We start from the raw sequence: 21,467 nt of genomic DNA on the forward strand, positions 1-21,467 counted from the left end.
GCAGTTTGTACGCTTTCACAGTCCTTCTGGCATAGGGCTAGCAACTGTTGTAGGCATGGAATGAGCTATTCCATGGCTGTAGTTGCTCGTGCGTACCCTAAAATTTCAGAATTCCAACTAAGCAACGAATGATTTGGCCTCTAAGTAAAGAATCATTAACCGTGTCAAAGACATGGAAAGGGGTGTTTTCGCGACAAAAGTGAAAGATTAAGTTTGTGCAACAAATTCAGACGCATTTTCAGCATAAAGTGAGGTGAAGCTTCTACCTGTATGTGCGTACCGAAATCAATGGAGTGACTATCACTGAAGCTCTCCATTCCAACAGTTGAGGACCGGGTTCTGCTCATCGGAGAGGCTGAGGCTGAGTGGTCCTGGTTTTGAATCAAGGAGCTCAATCTCTTACTCTTTTTGTTCTTCCTCTTGCCCCAAAAGTTGGACAGCGTGTACAGGTAGGGGTTGATGGAGGAGTTCAGCGGCAGAATGAAGATGGCGATCCAGGCGTAGACGCCCTGGGGGACGTCCACCTTGGCGAAGCTGGCCAGCAGGGCCAGGAGGATGATGGGCATCCAGCAGGCGAAGTCGGTGCCCACGATCAGCGACATCTTGGCGGCCACTCGGACCTCGGCCGCCCGCTGGGCGCTCTGGCCTTGGGCCTCGCGCGAGGAGCGCTTGACGGCCACGAAGATGGCAGCATAGCAGACGAACATGCCCAGGAAGCAGATCAAATTGACCGACAGGAGGAAGAACATGTACCTCCAGCCATTGGGGAGAACAGGAACAAGTGGTAAAGCCAAGCAAACACTGGAACTGCCATAGTAAGCATCTGAGAATCGGTCCTGCATCAATTATACACACATGCAAGCAGTTACTGCATTGTTAATAGTGTGATGCAAAGCTTAATGGCAGATGAGGCTCCTACGCTCTTTGGGGGAAAAATGCTTATTGTGTACAGTTCAATTATAAAACCTTCAGGAGTTTCGTATTTTGCGTTTTCACAGAGGTATTTTTTAAAACAAATATGGACTGACATGATAAGCCACGTCCAAGTCCATCTGAATGGACAGGCACTATAAACCAAATCATGCCGATCCACATATGGAATATATTGATAGAGTAGTTCCGTCGTAGGACGTTGGTGTACTCGAATCTCACCAGATAGACCCTTCTGTCCTTTTTTTTTTTCAAACAAATCTTTATACTTCCGGGTCGGATTGGGGCGGAATAAGTATCTCGTATATGTTCTGTAGACCCCGAACACCAGTCCCCCGTAGGTCTACCGCCTGGATACAAACATATATTGTATTTCATTATGTACAAATATGAACTGGTGGACTAGTGCGCGGCTATGCGCCCCGATGGACTGTGAGTCACTAAAAGAGGCAATCGCTTCTCGAGGTCAAAGGCCTCTAACTGAAATGTAAAATAAAAAAATGAAGTTTTCAGGGCAGCGATTTGACTAATTATTTTAACTCAATCAATACTTTTACTCAATAGAACGAGCGATTCAACAGTTTAAGGAACGTTGCTAGTTTTCATAGATTTAGTTGATTTGTTTCTGTTGACAGTTCCGATCCTCTTTGGATGCTTTGACAAGTCAAATATTTAAATGCACGTCCAGTGAAATGTCTGGACGTGCACAAAGTGTCTTGTCGCTGGCAAGGTCGACCCGACAAAAATTTCATGTGCAATAGGCCGGTCTGCAAAAGTGAACAGTGAACCCATGTGACCATATTTCAGCCAACCGGCGATGAAGAGCCTACAAAAAGGTTTTGATATGACATTTACAATTACCGATACTACTGCTGGAAGCAGGCTCATCAGTAGCCCTACAGCCCAAGATGCAACGACCAGAATACGGGTCCTATTCAAAGTCATGTGAAGGCCGAACCGGAAGGGAAAGACAATCTTGAGAAACCTGTCCAAGCTCAGCAGCATGACGATGAACACGGACACTTCACTAGACAGGACAGCGAGTAGGCCAGTGACTGTGCAGGCCAGACTGGCCCGCCAGCCCTCGGACCTAAACGCATAGACCCCCCGGAAGTGCATGTCCGCCCCCGCAATGGTGAGCATGTACACGCCCATCAAGAAGTCGGAGGCGGCCAGGTTGGTGATCAAGAAGTCCTGCACCGTTGCGATTTGCCGCTGCGTCCGACCGCGGCCAGGCCGGTAGCGCCTCACCATCCTTAGGCCAAAGACCAGCACGTTCCCGACCAGGGCACTGAGTCCCAGAAGCCAGATGAAGAACCTCAGAGCGCCATTGCTGATCAGATCGTCACAGTCGGAAAACTGGTCTCGGGGAGCGAAGCATTCTTGAACGTCTCTAACGCAGCAATAGTGGTATTTGCTGGCAATTCTATTACAAAGGGATACATTTTTAGTGTTCATTTATCAACGAAAGTCCTGGATTAGACCATCTTTAGTTTAATATCACCTCATTCAACTTTTGTTCTCAAGATGCCGCTGCAAAGTCTCTTAGCCTTACACGTACGGTCATGTATATGCCCCAGTCGTTAATTCATTTCAGAGCGGCAATAGAGTCTGCCACAAGTCAGTTTTTAGTTGCTTCACAACCTTTTTCAATGAAGAGCAGATAAGGCAGTCCTTCGTCAGTGTTTGTCTCTCAGGTCCTAGCTGATATGTGACTTAACTTGAAGTATCAAATGACTTCTGACTAACTTGATTCCAACTCCAACACACTTGACATTCCCTTTGAAGCCGTTCAAAGGCATTATCCAGAACATCTTTACATTTGCGCTCAAAGGCTAGTGCTTACATGCAAAAAAAATTAGAAAAACAAACTTTCCTTTAATCTTTGTAAGTCTCTGTAATCTTCGAAGAAGCGCGGCAAATACTGACAAGTGCAAAAAAAATAATTACAAAAAAACCTTCAACGCTTCCATTGTTTGAAATATATGAGTTGGTCAATGTTTGTATTGTTACGTTATCTTACATGGTTTGGAGGCTTTCTAGGTCTTCAAACCCTTCTTTTGATTTGAACTGGCCGACCCCTTCAACCTCTCTGCAAAAGTGAAAGAGTGAAAATTAAAATCCAGGTGGAGCATATCTTTCAAATGCTTTTTTTTCGACAGTTGCAACACACAATTGTTGTCTACTATGTTCTACGTGCAACTGTCGATACCTATTTTCCGTTTCTCTTGTCTGGCTCTATAAATGCCAACTTGCTTATCAAGTTATTTCATTACAAAGTGACCAAAACCAAGAATGCGCCGTATTCTGTATGTAAAATGGTAGCACTTCCCTCTTGCCAAAGTCAGTAAGGGTTAAATTGAAAAATTTCAGCCACTTCAAATAAGGAAATATAGTGAGGAACTCACAAGGTTTTAAGATTGTTGAGACCTGCAAATGCTCCAATTTCGATGGTGCTTAGTGGATTGAACGAAAGCGTCCTGTAACGAAAGAGCCATACTTAAGCCACGTATAGAGAGCATGTGTGAAAAACACCCCCCCCCAAAAAAACACAAAAAGAGACGTTGTGCCTCAGAAATGGTAGAAAAAGCACAACGTTTAAACGGAAAAGCTGAGAACCACACCAGTTTGCTGTTTCAAACTAAAATAGTGCATACTTAAAGTTCAATGTTGCTAGAAAATACAGAAATTGTATCATTGGTCCTTCAGTCTAGGGTAACATCGCAGACATAAAACATATATTTAAATCAACGCTCAGCCAATCAAGGCACCCGATCCGACTACCCACCGCTACTTACAAGCTACGCCTGTGCATCAAAATAGTCATGCTCTAACTGTGATGCTAATATATTATCGTATGATGCAATGTAGTAGGCAAACCTATAAGTGAGGCTTGTTGGAACCTTCTGCTTGCAAGGTTTAGTGACGCTTACTAGCCTCACTTAAGTTGGTCTACTGTATTGCATCATACGAAAATATTTTAGCATCACAGCTCTTACAGGCTAATTTGCTACACTGGCCTTACTTATAAGTAGCGGTGGGCAGATGGGTCGGGAGTTCAGGATGCAAGGTGGAGCTGAAGTCATTAAGTGACAAAATCCATTCACAATGTTCAATTTGTAAAGACGCTGTTACAAAGTTTAAGTACTCTTTTACCGAAATGTGATTCGAAACAATTTTAATAATATGGCTGTCCTTTCTTTTCAATTTCGAATCAATCAGAGAATCTGAAAATCTTAATCAGAAAACAATAGCTATAAATAGATATCAAAAAATTATCAGCAGAGGATTCAAAATTACAGTTACATGCTTTCAGTCCAAGCGTATTTGTAAATCCTCGATTGCAACAGTACAGTTATATTTTAGACATGCAGTTATGTGATCACACACAGAGGAAGCCAGTTTTACAAATATTTCATTGTCAATGCGCCTTGAACAGAGGGGCCCTCATTGGTTGGAAAGAGCCATATTGGTCGGGAGTGTTCATTTTGTTGGTTGCAGTGCGACCGTGACGCGTGCATTTCTTAGCCGTTCATGAACCAGCGAAGTTTAGTTCTGACCAAAGGAGTCTCCGTTGCTAAGAAAATTACGTCCTCTATTGGTCCACCTCGAGGTTCATACATTCATTTTTTTTTAATTTGCCAACTTACAAATGCTCCAATGAGGAAAGTCCCTCAAAGGTTCCACTTTGTAAGACATCAATGTTGTTAAAGGAAAGGTTGCTGTAAAATACAAAAAGAGGGGAAAAAAGGAAGACAGAGACTTGGGAATGAAAATGGTATCAAGAGCAAACAATTACAAAAATCAGTAAACAATATGTTTAAATATTCGTAGCCGCATGCGGAAAAAGGATTGGCATCACAGCATCCATCAACTTAGACTGTGACTTCTTCCCTGGTTACTGCATATAGCCTGCACAGCTTTCCTTTGATCTGCAAACACCTCTGATACCTTAACCTAACTCCACGTGTAATAAGGGATGCATCAGAAATGTAAGCTTCATGCTTTTGTTAATGCAAAATTTTATCTTGTGTCATTAAGGCCGTTTTCCAATACTCAACTTCGTCTCCCTCTCAGGCTTTGTCCTCGAAACCAATCCCTATTGTGGGCCTGAGGCGTTTAAATAAAATTGAACGTTTCGTGGCACGATTAGACTAATTATTGCGCTCCCAGCTTTACAGTCAGGAATTTAAAACCAACTGAAGCCTGAGACGGAGCAGAAGTTTAGTATTGGAAAACGGCCTTAGTCTTTCCGCTTTCGTAAGCAGTCTAAAAATGCCACACATTATGGTACTCACAGATGTCGCAGGTTGCGACTTTCGTTGAACATGCCGGGAACCAATTCATCAATACTGTTCTTAGTCAACTCCCTGCAAAGGATCAGGGTTAAAAGTAAAAAAGTGTGAAAGTTCTTAGTATAGTTTGGAAGCGCCTCAAACGATAACAATCATAATGCAAAACCAATATTAGAATGTTTAAAACATAAAACAGATGTCTTACTTAGACCACCTGTCAAATCTGTCATATGATTTTGCAAGTTCAAACCACATGTTCTAATGTCCAAAGGTGATGAATTAATGCAAATTACTTGCCTAACAAATATTTTTTTTTGAAATTTGAAATCAATTTCAGTGATATTTCCATGTAAATAGGCAAAGGAAAGATGTAACACAAAACTGCCACACCTTTTGACCCCACACTGTGGAAAGATTGGTCAACTTTGGGTTGATATTTTGCCCAATGTTAGTAAAAAATGTGAACTTAGCAACCTTGGGCAAATTCTTCCAGATGTTGGTCAATGTTTGACCGGTAGTAAATTTAACCAAGGTTGGGTGGATAACAAATGCTCAGCACTATTACAGTGGATATTTAGAGAATAATCAAGTTACTTTATTAATTAACAGCCACAGTAAATCAATTTAAATCTTCCCAAGTATTCAGAGTATTGACGAGTTCCTACAAATCTCAACCCCCGTAATAGGTCGTATATCCCAGCAGATAAACCACATACTTTCAGAAGTGAGGAGATTTATTATAAAACTAAACATTTAAAAGTTTGAAACAAATTCAGAAAGAGGCAATTTATTTTGGCTCTCAACTTCAGCGACAATGATGCTTACAGTTCTACCAAGAAGGGGAATTCTTTCAGATCAAGGTGCAATGAGTTCATCACGGTCCACGGACCAGAAATTTGGTCTCTTTTTGCTCGTACAAAACCATCTACTTCTGGAGCACCGGTCGAACCAACAGCTGTCAAAAACCTACAGCGATCACACAAAATTGTTTGAATCTCACACGCAGAATGTCAAATTAGCAATACGAATCAGTTGTGTTATGATGTCCCGCAAGATTTATTGAACAAACGTTTGTATACTGATATCCGATGATGCAGTTGCATGAATTATGTGTAAACATGAATCTGTAAGTTAAGTTGGTATAGTTTCTATATCAAAGTAAAGAGACAAAGAGAGCACTGCTAAACAGTCTTGAGACTGTCAAATTGTCTTTCGCCAGTAACGCAAACAGTGGCGCAGACAGTCGAATCATGCTTAAGTTTACCGACCACTTGTCTTGCCTAGAGTTGTCAAAGTAGGGCCTATGCCCAAACGAATGTGCACGCAAACGTGACGGCCATATTCTCAACATTACTATGAATCTCAAATTGTCAGCTAAATATCCAACCATAAATGAACTGCATCGAATCGGTGTAGACATTTCGCTTTACAAATTGCATAATCACCTGCAAAGGACATTTCATACTTTTCATTTCATTTTAGTGTTCCACAAGCCATTTTGTTTCAATAATTTACTTGAGTGACGTCACACAGCGTCTTCACCGCATATGTACGCGTTGTAATCGTGCGTGCTGTTTGCAAATATTCAGAATAATATTCTTGCACCTCAGTCACTCGTCTTCAAGTCTATAGTGCCTGGGTTTTTAATATCTTACAGCTGACGTGTAGAGGGCGAAATCATGCTTGCTGATCGTTGTTCCCATTTAACGTTTTCACAAAGGTAGGAAAAGCCAACACATTCACAACCATTGGGACAGGTAACGTCTGTTGTGAAATAAATAAAATACAAACCAAATACCTCATATCACATCAATCCTAATATGGATTACTAACAGTGAAGGCGTTGGTTCGGTTGTGGCATGATTTGGCAAAGTGCGTCACTGGGCTTGGTATGCAGTTGGTGCTCAATGTGTAACACCATAGCAAGGACCGGTTGCCGATTAAGATCCAGTTCAGAGGAGGATGGACTAGGGACACACTAGTGATGCCATGTTAATTGCTAATTATGACCTTGATTTTGGCCGTGTAGCATCATGCCCAATTATCAATAATCGACTTGACGCTTCCATCTGAGTTCTCAGGACTTACTGCAAAACAGTTCATCATCACCGCCTGGATCGTCTTCCATCTCAGGGCAATCTGGCTTCCCGTCACAGAGCTCCTCCAGGGTTACACAGGTTCGATTGTTTCGGCATCTGTAGGCTCCTGGACACACGAACTGACCTGTAAGTCACAAAAGAAATAATTAAGCATAATTTTATTTAACCGATTGTTTCATTTTCAAATCGAATCCTTCACCAAAGAACTCAGCTTTTAGGACTTATCTAAACCATGTTTTTTTTTTGTTAATTCACTTTGGGGTAAGCTACATGGCTTCAGTTTAGCAGGCAAGTGTTCTGAAGAGATTTGTCAGCCTTGACGCCCTACAAGAATTAAAAAAAAAAATTCGCGCGATTTACTAAAAAAAAAAAATAAAAAAAATAAATTCGTGTTTTTATATTCAAGCAGATTTTTGGATTTCAATTTTTTTAAATCAAATCAGATTTTATTTTTTCATTAAAATTCGAGACATTTGGCTAGATTATTTTTTCAAAAGCGAGCAAATTAGCTGCATGCGTTTTAATTTTCATAAATTTTTCTGCTTTGCTATACAATTTAAAAAAACAGTGTGATTTGAACTTTTAAACAAAGTAATTGACTCAATCACAAATCACCTTAAATATAGTCTAAACCCAGTGAAATGCATGCAGTGTGCTATCTACCGCCACGTGTACCCTCAATGACGATACTTCCTTACAAAGACATGTATGGTACATGTACCAAGGATAAAGTGCGTACCGGGTTTTAAACCGAACTCAAAGTTTTGACAAAATTAAAGTTCACAAGAACTTGTTAACAGGGCTCTTCTACCTGTATCAAATACTTTATGAGTGAAAAATCTGCCATCAACCACATTCAAATGTATTCACATGCATTCGACATACTATAAGTACACAGATCTATAGACTGGTATTTTATTTTGCTCTAGTATTCACAAAAAGTAGTCTCGTTTTGTTTTATGATCCAGCTCCTTTTTGATTAATAGAGCAATGCTTTAAGCTTGATTAAAAATCACTTTATTATTGAGAGCATATTCTTATAGGTTTTAGAGTCATTGTACAGTGGCCAAACATTTCTAATCTCAATAAAATAAATGTGTACTTGTAGAGACAAACGGTTGATGTACACTGATATTTCACCATGTCAAACTCTGCAGCGGAAGATTAAATGAAGTACAATTAAATCATGCTTATAAATCCTTCATATCAAATTCATTCACTGAATCCAAAACGCTGTTTTAAATCGAAACACGTGGATTGAATTTAATGAAAAAAGCCTCAAGCCCAGATTGTGTGAAACACATGTGCTGTCATACTTTTTATTAATGCAGAAAACTGAAAGATTCTCAGAGAGAGATTTGTTGTCTAAAATGTGCCAAACCTGCAAAAATAAAAACTAGTTAGTTGAAACTAATTTAAAATTTGAAACAATGTTGCCTTAAATAATCATACAGGCCCACTATGTTGATTTAAATCGGTGATTTAAAAAAATCATTTGATTTAAATCGCAATTTAAATTGGTGGTTTTAATCAAGGTGATTTAAATCATCAAACCCTTCTCAAAACGGGAGAATATACAGGGTACACATCCGCTTGAAGTATTTTAAAAGTCCAAAACAGTTTCCAGTTTCTGGTCAGGAAATGGCTCCAAAAGTGGTTCGGACACGTGGCTTTTTTAGACTCATAATTGTTGGGAAATGATGTGCGTATAGCGCGCGAAAACCGTCAAGACTGTATGTGAGCGCAAGGCCGGCCGCCACCAACACTACATTAAAGCATTCTCAGCTTGTTTGTGTACACAGGACTTAAGATCACCTCGTCTGTCTGGTTCACAGACGTGAATGTATACAACAGAAATGACGTCAACTGAAAAAGAGTGCCCGACTAAATGTATGGTGACCTAGAGGGACACTACTCTACATATTATTCAACCGTACCCATCAAAACGCGTTATAATTACGCTATAGCAGGATTCCAGTCAAATAAGCAGGTTTGGCAGCTTTTGGACGTCGTTTATACCAAATAAAAGACGTTTCGCTGACGCACAAGTCTACCGTGACACACGCGCTGATCAGCAACATCAGACGTTTGGGCCTAATGAGGAAATCAGTCCAGGAAAGTAATCAATCACTTCATATGGGAACAATTTGTACATTACACTTCTGACGATAATTTTTTTATTGAAAAGAACAAAGGAATAACCCACAAGCATACACTGTAAAAATTGCACGCACTTCGTGCACTTGCATGTGCTTGTGACTTAGTACTTATTGCACTTGAGGCGATTAAGTGAGAACATGCGGACAGCTGACTCATGTGAGGTGAAAGTAAACATTTCAACCAAAACACTTCAAATGCTTGAAGCATACTTTTAGTGCCTGAAGTGCATTTGATCTCATCTCATGCACCTGTTTTTGCGCACCAATATAAACTAAGTGCACGTGAATCGTTCAAGTGGCAATCTATTGACACCTGAGGTTCATTCAATGGCACCTAACATGCTTGAATCACACTTTTAGGTACCTGAAGTGCATTTGACCTCACCTCATGCACCTGCATTAGGGCACAAACATAAACTCATTGCACCTCAATCGTTCAAGTGGCAATATATTGACACCTGAGGTTCATTCAATGGCACCTAACGTGCTTGAAGCACATTTTTAGTTACCTGAAGTGCATTTGATCTAATCTCATGCACCTGTATTTGCGCACCAATATAAACTTGCTGCACCTGAATCGTTCAAGTGGCAATATGTTGACACCTGAGGTTTATTCAATGGCACCTAACGTGCTTGAAGCACATTTTTGGTTACCTGAAGTGCATTTGATCTAATCTCATGCACCTGTATTTGCGCACCAATATAAACTTGCTGCACCTGAATCGTTCAAGTGACAATATGTTGACACCTGAGGTTCATTCAATGGCACATAACATGCTTGAAGCACTCTTGTAGGTACCAGAAGTGCACCAGTATAAACTCGCTGCACCTGAAAAGTAGCAATTGACACATGATGGGATTCATATGCTTGAAGCACTGCAGCACCAACGTACTTGAAGCATATTAGTTACCTGTAGTGAATTTGATCTAACATGAGGCACCAGTATATGTTCATACATGTACGTAATGCGTAGGCCTACCTGGTAAACAGAATATGTTTTATAACTCGACGTGCCGACGTCCCTGCCTGTGGCTTTGGCTTTGCATGTGTTGGAAACAATAGGATTTAGAACCTTAAGTGAATATGCCACCCATACATCCACGATGCTCTTAAATTGTCTAAGTAATAAGACAAGGTACGTGATACTTAACAGCTACAAGACTTGGTTTACTGCACATGAAGCAGTGGTTCGATGCCTGTAGCTATAGTGAGTCTGCTCTTACCTAATGGGGCACGTATTTCCAGCTCTTGAATGGTTAATTATGCACCGGAATTGATAAAGAATAATATTGTGCAAGTAACACTACATATTTCTCCACTGCGGCGATCGCAGCCTGTGAACCCTAATTTATTAGCCCACCGAAGAAAAGCTGAGCTGTATTTTGGCAAGCCATCTTCATTATGAGCAGCGATTAGCCCAAGCCTAACCTCGGCAGCAGGGCACATCATCAAAGGCTAAAGTGGGGGAATTTCATCACCTGAGACGCCTAATGTATCACTTGCCGCCCTTTTGATCACGTGACAGGAAACACTTCGCGTATTAATTTATACTTTTTTCCCCTTTTATTAGTACTTTCTAGTCCAGTATTTTTGTAAAAATCCATCTTGCATTGGTCACGTGAGGGAGGCTCTAGACTGTTCGTTTCTTTTGCCAAGTAACAAAGTGCCGTTTTGTATTTCAAGAGTATAGCCTTTAACCGGATTATTTTTCCTGCCGTGTATGAAAAACAGTCCTGGCATGAAATATGACACAGGTACGCGGGCGCGTATGTACACGTACGTACATGTACGTTATAGCATACTACATGCACCGGCGGCCGTTTGTATGTTGTTGACACGATTGCATCATGGCGTCGTTGATCGGAGAACTGAAGACGAAGACAACAGAAGAATTGTGTGCTTTCCGTCGGGAACAGGACATGTCCGATGATGTCATCGAGAAATTTGAGAGTAAGTATTCAAGCAGTTTGCATTAGTTTCAACTGTTTCTTACTGTGGGAGAAACAGATTTTACTTGCTGGGATTCACTGTGACCCTAACGTTAGGTCTTATGACCGATCCCAAGGCTGTTTACCCGTGCACGGCCGCACGTATGCAAAGGCCATGCAAGGAAGGAATGGCACTGTTCCCATGTATAGGCCTAGCCTAGATCAGATATTGGTAGGTATGGGCCCAAACGTTAGTTAAACACCTTCTGTCGAAGGATAAACGACACAGGTCGTTTATAAACAAGTATATGTAGGCTAGGTTGCCCAGGGTGAGGCCCCCTCCATTGTATGTGGCCACCGCTGTAGAAAGTGGGTTTTTTTGGGGGGGGGCTTATAATTGTTTCCTGTAACAACTTATTCATTATAGATCCCGCGCTGAATTTCTCAGGAAGCTGTTCAAATACAGAGTGGCACAGAATGAAATAGGACAGCTATTATTACAAGTTTACATTTGTAATTTTGTGAGCCATCCCCCTTTATTTTAGTGTTCCATTTCCTTTTAAGTTCCTCGAAATTCTCTGCATATGTTCATTGTCATTACGCACGCATTTTCCTTGACAAGCAGGGGGATTTCAAACAGAAGGAACTGGAAAAGTCTAGATTTTTTCTTGCAATCTAAATTTTCCTCCGATTTCATGATTTAAAGCCACTTGATATTTGTTACATGAAATACAGATCTTTACAGATCTTTAGATTAAATCTAAATCAAGTGCGACAGTTTCTCTTTTGAGTAAACTGTTTTATACCTATGATTAGCAACACAATTTGCATAGGATGGAAAAAATCCCACACCTTCTTGTTCCATAGTTGAGGAAGCAATATGGGTGTCTATACAGGTGTTTGTTTGCTGAAACCAAAGTGGCTGTGCTGACAACAGTGGACAGTAAAAAAGTTCCCTGTAAACTGCCTGACAATCCAAATGCACATTTCATAAATTAATTTTCTTGGTAATAACGCAGGTTGGTGAGAAAATTGACAACACACAAAATTCCCCGACCCTCGTGATCAGCATGGACGACAAGGTACCAACTGGAGCACACGTTGTCAGCTTTCAAAGAACCATGGTTGAAGTGTATGGACAAAAACCAGTCAAGCGGAGGATACTCACTTTACTGGGTGGATACTACATCCTTGACTTCGAATATCCACATGGATACTCCGTCATGCTCAAATTCCTGCAGCATTTTCTGCTGGGCAGAATGGTGAAAGACATGCCAAAGTCTGGAGTAACCTATACTGTTAATTAGGATTGACCATACAGGTAGCAGGGTCGGATCTTTATCATTAGATAAACGACTTTCCAAAGTTGCATGTCAATCAGGAGAGACTCAGTGCATGACTTTTACTATTTTTTCGTGTTGGCAAATTGTGATTACAACATTTGTTTCTTTATTAAGTATGAGGATTTCATGCAATATGAAACTGAATTGGACACAGAAAAATCAACATTGAAATGCAGAGATTTTTTTCAGGGGAATGGATGTTAGGTGTATTTCTCATCTGTGACAAATGCATTTCCATGAACACGAAACAAGATACTTAAAACCTGTTTTGGATTTCTGTGCAGTGGTTTGCTTTATGGTTAACGTGACATTTAAACAGCCACAACTTGTCAGTTGAATGTTTGGTGGGGATGGTGGACACTATTATGAGACATATCCCTACCCTTTTGTGACACTGACAAACCCTCAAATTATACTGACCCTCATTTTGGTTTCAATTCAGTTTTAATTTGCCAGAAAGACTCACTACCTTGATCTCTTCTAATTCATAATTCATGTCTGTCATAACGCATTTAGAAAACAAGAACAAGTTAACTGGACAAATCAAAATTCTCTTATAAATAATGTAATGAAAGGGTGTATAACATTTAAAAATATTTTAGAGGGTCTTCCAAACAAAGAGGAAGGCATCCATATTCAGTAATGAGAAAATATTAACCAATGCCAACTATAGTTTTTTAATAAGTGTTTCATGAAAAGTTAAGTGTTGAAAAGTTTCAAAGTTTTTGAGAAGTTTTGTAATATTTTATATCGAATACGTCCGGTGAAACTGATAATTTCAACTGTTAATTTAACTGGGAGTGTTAAGGGAATGTACATGGGCAAGCAAAACTACAAACAAAACTACAGTCATTTCACGTAGTACCTCATTGAAATGTTGGAAATTTACATTCAAAATTTGATCCTGTAAAATAATAGCACCAGAAAAGTATAGTATTTTTTGTCAGTTTCCAACACTGGTCGGCCGACTTTTGTTTGAAAAACCTGATTGTTTCAACTTTAACCTCTCAGTCACCCAATTTATTCAGTCAAATTTGCTTGTGTTTCAACCCATTTGTGACCGAATGCAATCCAGCTAAGTGCGTTTACCTACAGCCTTACATTTGATTCATGTCTTCTGGGATTGAAACACTACAGGAAAATAATCCATTATCTTGGATTCTTCAGGCATTTTGGAGCATTTTGTGCCAAGTTTGTTTTTTAAAGTCTGTAATTGAGATACAAAGTGGTAGTTATATCAATCAATCATGTTCTGTACCATTTCAAATACCACATTTTATCCAGATCTTTTATAGCTACTACATGCATAAATAAGAAATAAATCATGTGATTGAATGTATATTAGAAATGTTCCTAACACTGCTTTTAATATACTCACATTCTATGCTTGCAACTGCCATCCAGTGATAATAATCATGTCAATGCATAAAATGTATAATCTTTATGTGAATGGAAGCCAACTAAGATTTACTTTATGTGGTCCGTGCGCATCGCATACATGTCAAACATTGCGGTGTTAGGCGTTAGTCTGCTGGTGCCTAAACTTTTCCTAAGAATGTCACCTCTGTCACTTGTTTCGTTGCTTGATGTACATGAAGTAATGGAAATACCGTGTCATCTCAGGTGCATGTATGTAAATGCATCAATGCTTGAAATACAGGAGGTAATGGACGTGCCTCAGGTAAATGCTGTGCTGCAAGTAGCGCGTTAACTAGCACCTGAGGCACAAAGTGTCTCAGGTGCAATTGGTGCTAGTAAGTGCTATTTGAGAAACTGGCACCTGAAGTGCAATGGTGCCTCAGGTGTTCATGATTCTGGGACAAATACGTGCTAGTCGTTATGTGCTAGGAAAATAGCACCTGAAGTGCATAGGTGCCTCAGGTGTTCATGATTCTGGGACAAATACGTGCTAGTCGTTATGTGCTAGGAAAATAGCACCTGAAGTGCAATGGTGCCTCAGGTGTTCATGATTCTGGGACAAATACGTGCTAGTCGTTATGTGCTAGGAAAATAGCACCTGAAGTGCAATAGTGCCTCAGGTGTTCATGATTCTGGGACAAATACGTGCTAGTCAGTATGTGCTAGTAAACGTGCACTAGTTGGCCGTCTAACACCTAAGGTGCATAAAACTAAGTGCATGAGGTGTTCATGATTCTGGGACAAATAGCCGCTAGTCTACAAGTGCATCATGTGCAGCGCATTTTTACAGTGTATAAAAGAAAAAGCGCTGTGTTGCCTTAAAGTGGCTTTGATCACTTGGGCAAAACGATTAAAGGTGACACTATTGGCCAAGAATTCCCTCGCAGAATGGATTTTTATTTCCCAGAAACAATTATAAAAAAGAAAAAAATATTCCTGCAGACTTTGAACCAAGGTCGTCCTTGGCATTATTTCTTGTTTAAGCTACGGTACCTTATTTCAATTAATTGACCTCTTCCTTCTTTTGCAGGTTTCGTAAAGTGGCAATTCACTGCACCTTGTTGAAAAACAGAGGATCGGATGCATTCAAAATTCAATCTCAAGCCCAAAGAATTGTGATCACATTTCTTTTAAAGCTCTTGCTTACCGCAGTTGTTTTCGTCTTCTTTGTCAGGACAATCTCCAACGCCATTGCACCGAAAACGCAGAGGAATGCAGTAGGAGTCTGGGCACTTGAACATCATCACGGGACACTGGAAATCTTCTACAAGAAGACAGGGTAAGAAAACAATTTATTTTGGTTATGAGTAAAACAAGAAGAACGGACCAACCGACATCGAGAGATGTCCTGAGTGGTATACATTCATATCGTACAATTATCTCAGTTACAGTAAACATTTCCCTACACGTCAAAAAAGGGATTCAAAACAACCAGTAGTGGAAAAGAACATCTTTTCAATTTGTATTTCAATGGGAGCATTTGCATTGTCGGTTTGCATATGTTATTCATGTATTAACCCAGATATTTACAGTCTTTCGACCCTACTCTTCTTCAAAACTGTAAACAAAAAGGTAAGAAACGATGTTCATAGGTTGAATTGTCGGTTTTGAACAACCCAAGAAGATAATAGCTTAATACTGAAGCACAATTGCGAGGCCTGGCGTTTAGCAAAAGCGCTCCATAGTGTTTTTTTTTCAGGAAATCACAGGGTTAGACAAGAATAAACAGGGTCTTAAATGTGATTCTTCTAGCTTGAGACTTGGTTCGTGTGGACGACGTATTGAACATTACCGCAGTTTCGTAGGTGAGTGACGTCACGACAACCTTTAATGTAACCATGTTGGTCGACATCGTAAAGACAGGTGTGGCTGTCATCCACGCAAATACCGCTCCGGCATCGCGTGACGTTAGGTGACATACATGAGTTTTTATACTCTATGCCTACATAACACACAAAAACAATACACATAAGTTAACTTCGTGGTATACCAGTACAAATATGAATGAATGAATGGATGAATCATAGTACAAGATGATCTATTCCACAAGAACATTTCCAAAGGTTTTCTTTAATTTAACGACTGTAAATTCATTGTGCCAAAAAAATCTTATCCATGAACAGACCTTTTTGCTCCGCAGGTTAAAGAGTGTATTTTCTCTTATACATTTGAGTTATCAACCACAAACGTACAGTTTTAGATATATGCAATGACTTTATACAAGAGATCTTTAAAACAAGCTACAAGTGTCACCGTTTAGCTAAAAGACTGATATTTTACTGTTCGTAATATTAATATTTCATTTAACCCTTGCCCTTTCTTTTCGTAATTAAACTGTAGAGAGGTTTTTGGGTCTGCAGAAGGGGGTGTAAGTGATAGTAGTAAATTGTGGACGTATCATCTTTTGCCACTCTTTCAATAAATTGTGTATATGATTCAGTACTTTGTTTAATTTTTGATTTGCTTTGTTCTTTTGTTTTGTTCGGTTTATTTGATTCCCTTGCTGTGTTGTGCTGTGCTGCTACATTGCGTTGCATTGCGTTGAGGTTTTCGTTTTGTACTGGATGTCCACTTAATTTGGTTCCCTAGGATATATCTCTTCCCTTTTCTTCAAACGTTCTATATTTTGCTTCAGGTCGCCTTGCTAATGAAGCAATGCGTTTACACCGACCACTACAAACCCTAGCTCCGCTGTGGCGTCCCAAACTCTCAGGGAAAACAGTTTAAAGGTTAGGGGTCATGTTTAAGCAAAACGAGGGGTCGTATCACCTTACCACACGGTACTTCATCCTCGTAATGAAGACCTCCACAGTCGGGATACGTGTCACACGTATACTCGATCGGTATCCACCGCGTGCTGTAACACTGGAATCCTCCACTCCTGACCTCTAAGTATAACAAAAGAATGACACATGTTTAGCCGTGGCAACAATATTTAGCACTTAATACGGAACATTTTATTGTTACGGTATGAAACTATGTTGGCTGCAAATTGATATTTACTGTTGTAAATTGTTTTCCTTGCCTGACTTTTTTGTAGTTAGTGAGAATCGTATTATGAATGTTAATGATAGTGTTTTAATATGGACTGGATTTACAATAACTAGATAAAAACTGATATTTGTCAGTAAACAATTCGTCGGTAAAACCCTGAAATTCATTTTTTCTTCAAATCTGGTCTTTTATGCCATGATGTCTGTTTAGCAATTTGTCAGTCTCATCAGAGACTGTTGAAAAGCGTTAAAGTGATATGGTCTCTATATGGTGCAATGTTAGTAAAGCAACCAAGAGGCCATTTACTGGTCATTCCTGAACTCACGGTACAAGGATGAAAACCGTTTATTTCATGTGGGTTTCAAAGAAAATGCAAAACGTGTTCTCGTTCTTTCATGCTGTGCAGTGTCAGCTTTGCGGCTCTGCTATGGGAATGTTCCTTCTGCCACATGTTTGATCACAACGTCTGTGCGGGTAAATTACTTTTATCTGCTGCGTAGCTAACTTGCACATAATTTTCACATACTGGGGAGTGTTGGATTTCGTTTTGGATTCAAAGTCTGCTACCGGTCTCTGTACCTTCGCAGACGAAGAACAGAGAAAATGGGACCCACTGTCAGGCAGCGCTCAGATCGACAAATTGATTTCACGACAAAGAACGACCAGTGAGATTTGGTGGCTTGTAAAATCTACTCTCTAAGTACCTACCACATCCGACTTCATCACTAGCAGTACCTTGGGAACCATCACAATCGTCAATCATATCACAGCGCTTGCTCTTGTCAATGCATTTGCCGTTAGGGCACTGAAATTCCGACTCACTGCATTTTGGCCGAACTGCAAGAAAAAAAGGAAACATCAAAGAAACATATAAACACTGACCGTTGTGGGCAATCAAGAAAAAAAAGGTTCGTATCCGCGTATTTAGATTTATAGCTGGTGCATGTCTAACAAAGACGTAATGTTTTAAGTGTGCGTGTATTCATCGAAACTGCAAACTCTAAAATGGACAATAGAATGCGTGGTTACAAAGCCAGTATAGAAAAAAACAAGTAACTTTGTCAACCTTGTTAATGTTCTGCTCATTACTGTGGTATGTTGTACTACTTACAGCCCAAATGAAAAACTCTAAGCTGAACGAGATGAACATTGCTTTAACTCTGATGCAGTGCACGCAATGCACTGTGTGGAATCCATTTTCATAGGTAAGAAAAGAGTGAAAAACACTCAGACAGAGGAATCATATGAATACCAACTCTTTTTGAGTCTCCATTGTAGTTCCTTGAAGAGTGGAAATGTTGCTTTTTTGAGTAATTTAAAATCATTTCTGAATTGATTTTCGTTATTTCATATGTAGTGTTTTCTCCTTTCAGATTTTTTTTTCACTTTTTGGAGATGTTTTCAAGAAAAACATTTTTGGCGATTGAATTGTTCACTCTTACATTTATAAATGCAAACAACTACGTTTGGCATCATAATAATTTTACAAAAATAAATACAGTAATAAATATAACAGTTTTCGACTAGTTTATTACATTTTCAATACTGAACAACCTAGTTTATTACAGTTTCAATACTGAACCGCCTAGATAATGGAATTTTCCAGCGCAATCAGTATTCCATCAAATATTGGAAGAAAACTAATCGAATAATTGGCATATATATCCCTGCAGGTACTCTCTCAACAAAAGTTTGCCTGAAATCTAGATCGATCACCTAGATCTACCATGTACTTACCACAGGTTAACTCATCCCATGCGTCAAGACAGTCGTCATGAAAGTCACAAAAGGAAGACGCTGAAATCTCGAAACCGTCGCATTGAAACCTAAACTTTGAATAGTCCGTATCTACAACAGCCAGAGCGATAAGAAGAGAAAAATAGGCGTCAGTGCAGATAGCACTTTCATTGAGGTGGAGGCACACTGTAAACCGACGAACAGTTTGAAGTAGACTTTTCTCTTTGGAATGCTATTTCAAATTAACGTTCCAAGCTAATGCCACATGGAAGAGATTGAGAATACCAGAAATTGCAGACTGATCAAACTACATAAATTGAGAATTAAATGAGCCGCAAGTTAAGCTTTCAAGACCACAATCTTTAAGGTCTGCTTACCTCTGATTCCGCCAAAAACATCCCCCCGTCAAAAAATTCAAATTTTTAAATATCCAGTGCATGTAGTTTGGATTTTATTCCAAGAAATGTGAAGGGAAACCAGATTCGTTTTGCGGTATCAGGGTTATTAGTTACCAATTTTATTGTTATTATTAAACAAAGCAAAAGGGAAAATGTGATTCATTTAATTTTGTATACAACATTGGGATTATATCTGAGGCAAATCATATCCTGAGGTTTTTTTTCCTATGTACTACACTACCATTGTCAAAGCGCCTAGACCGTTGTCAAAGCGCCTAGACCACCAGAATGCATCATGATCACTTTCTAACAGGCCACGGTAAGTATCAAACTTACAAAGACATTCCTGACAGACTGACACACAAGCAGACAGTTGAACTTTGAGCACAACTAAATGGTGGGATTTCACGGTGAGTGAATACTGCAGATTTCAATTCGTTAGCAGTTTGCTTCACAACCACAGCATTCTACAGGTCCTTGTATACGCACTGTGATAGTGCCACTCCAGGGCCGCAGTCACGGTAGGTCTAACATGACTTGGGTTCAAGGGGCGTCCGAAAGCATAACAGACATTGGACACACAGTGGTAGATCATTAGGTATCTCACCCACTGAGCAGACCTCTCCCTCGTCGCTACCGTCAGAACACTCATCCACCGAGTTGCAAACCAAGATCTTCTGTATGCACTCCCCGTTGGCACACTGGAACAAGTAGGATGGGCACTGCCGCTGGGTTTCTACAGAAACAAAGTGGAATTAAATGGGTCATGCAACAGCCCCCTAATTAAAACTACCCTTCCAGTTTGAACAGAGATGATTACAAACGAAAGTAGGCTAAAGGAATTAAAAATTAAGAACGTTTCAACAAGTCAAACGGCGAATAAGCCTTTTTGAGAGTTAAATTTGGTACACTGGGTCCTCATAAGAACTTGAATTCTCCATACTAAAGCCACAGTTGTTGCACCTCATAACTCGGGGCAAGCTTGTGCTTAATTACATTACATAAGAGACGCCTTACCAGCACAATGTTTTCAATGGATAATAAGGGCAAAATGGAATCAGTGAATTCTAGAGATGTCGGTTGCTATTCAAAGGTTTTCCCCAGATTACAAAGTATTGTAACACTGTCTTTACTCCGGGAAATTATATTTTTCAGTTAGATAACTTGATATGCGAGATCTTAATCCAATTTAACTCATAAAAGGTTTGTTGGTTGATTTTCTGCTAAAACATAATACATCATCTCCATCAAAACAGAACAAACGTACAATTTGGCTGGTAAAGACAACGCGGCTTGATCATTGCGAAAGCTACAAAATACAGCCAATGCTGGTCTCATCTCATACTACTGTGCGACACAAACAAAGATACACCCATAGCAATTCCTTCTGGACTGGCAAATGTACGAAGTGAAAGGGCTATAACCAGAGTCTTGTATAGAAAGAATAACGCCATTAGTGTCGCTATTATCGGAAAAAAAACTTGCAGGTATATAGCATAGTGTATATCCACCTAGCATTGATACGTTGGACCGACGTCAGCAATCGTCGGATCCCTCGCAGTCGTATTTCTGGCGTTGGTCTGACCTTAGTAAATGGTCAAAATTTGGACGTTGGCCTGCCAACTTTCAGTCGACGTGGCAGTTGGTTTGCATATATGACGTTGAGTTGCCGATGCTGCGCCGACGTTTAGCGTCCAGTATGCACTTTGACGTCGGCATGCCAACTCCGTGCCGAGCTTGGCTATTGGTTTGCATATTTGACGTTGAGTTGCCGATGCTGCGCCGACGTTTAGCGTCCAGTATGCACTTTGACGTCAGCATGCCAACTGGGTGCCGCACTTGGCTATTGGTTTGTATATTTGACGTTGAGTTGCCGATGTTGCGCCGACGTTTAGCGTCCAGTATGCACTTTGACGTTGGCATGGCAAGTGTATGCTAACGTTGGTGATTGGTTGTATGTTTGACGCTACGTTGTCGACGTTGCGCTGACGTAAGCATACAATATGCACTTTGACGTCGGCATGCCAACTCCGAGATGTGCCAACGTTTGCTACTGATTTGCATAACTTCGGGGGTTTGCCGTCATGCTGATGTTGGTGAATTGTTGTATATTTCACGAGGTTTTACATGCCAACGGCAAATACAATTCTATGATTTTGTGAGT

General features: G+C 40.1%; 1 protein-coding gene across 1 annotated transcript in view; it reads right to left on the reverse strand.

Annotated features, from left to right (window-relative positions):
* LOC110975554 (uncharacterized) overlaps positions 1 to 21,467 on the reverse strand; it is a 62,638-nt gene that overhangs the window by 4,385 nt on the left and 36,786 nt on the right. Inside the window, exons 29-43 of the mRNA XM_022228129.2 lie at positions 19,911 to 20,039; positions 18,906 to 19,016; positions 17,877 to 18,005; positions 16,949 to 17,062; positions 15,967 to 16,116; positions 15,322 to 15,438; positions 7,314 to 7,448; positions 6,881 to 6,989; positions 6,051 to 6,191; positions 5,229 to 5,300; positions 4,581 to 4,652; positions 3,339 to 3,410; positions 2,954 to 3,022; positions 1,792 to 2,356; positions 281 to 836 (exon numbers count right to left, since the gene is read on the reverse strand). Coding sequence (XP_022083821.2) covers positions 281 to 836; positions 1,792 to 2,356; positions 2,954 to 3,022; positions 3,339 to 3,410; positions 4,581 to 4,652; positions 5,229 to 5,300; positions 6,051 to 6,191; positions 6,881 to 6,989; positions 7,314 to 7,448; positions 15,322 to 15,438; positions 15,967 to 16,116; positions 16,949 to 17,062; positions 17,877 to 18,005; positions 18,906 to 19,016; positions 19,911 to 20,039 — 2,541 coding nt within the window. The remainder of the gene's footprint in view (positions 1 to 280; positions 837 to 1,791; positions 2,357 to 2,953; positions 3,023 to 3,338; positions 3,411 to 4,580; positions 4,653 to 5,228; positions 5,301 to 6,050; positions 6,192 to 6,880; positions 6,990 to 7,313; positions 7,449 to 15,321; positions 15,439 to 15,966; positions 16,117 to 16,948; positions 17,063 to 17,876; positions 18,006 to 18,905; positions 19,017 to 19,910; positions 20,040 to 21,467) is intronic.

The sequence above is a fragment of the Acanthaster planci genome, linkage group LG20, assembly GCF_054643075.1.
Source record: "Acanthaster planci isolate LZ-2023a linkage group LG20, COTS_SCS, whole genome shotgun sequence".
Classification (NCBI taxonomy): domain Eukaryota; kingdom Metazoa; phylum Echinodermata; class Asteroidea; order Valvatida; family Acanthasteridae; genus Acanthaster; species Acanthaster planci.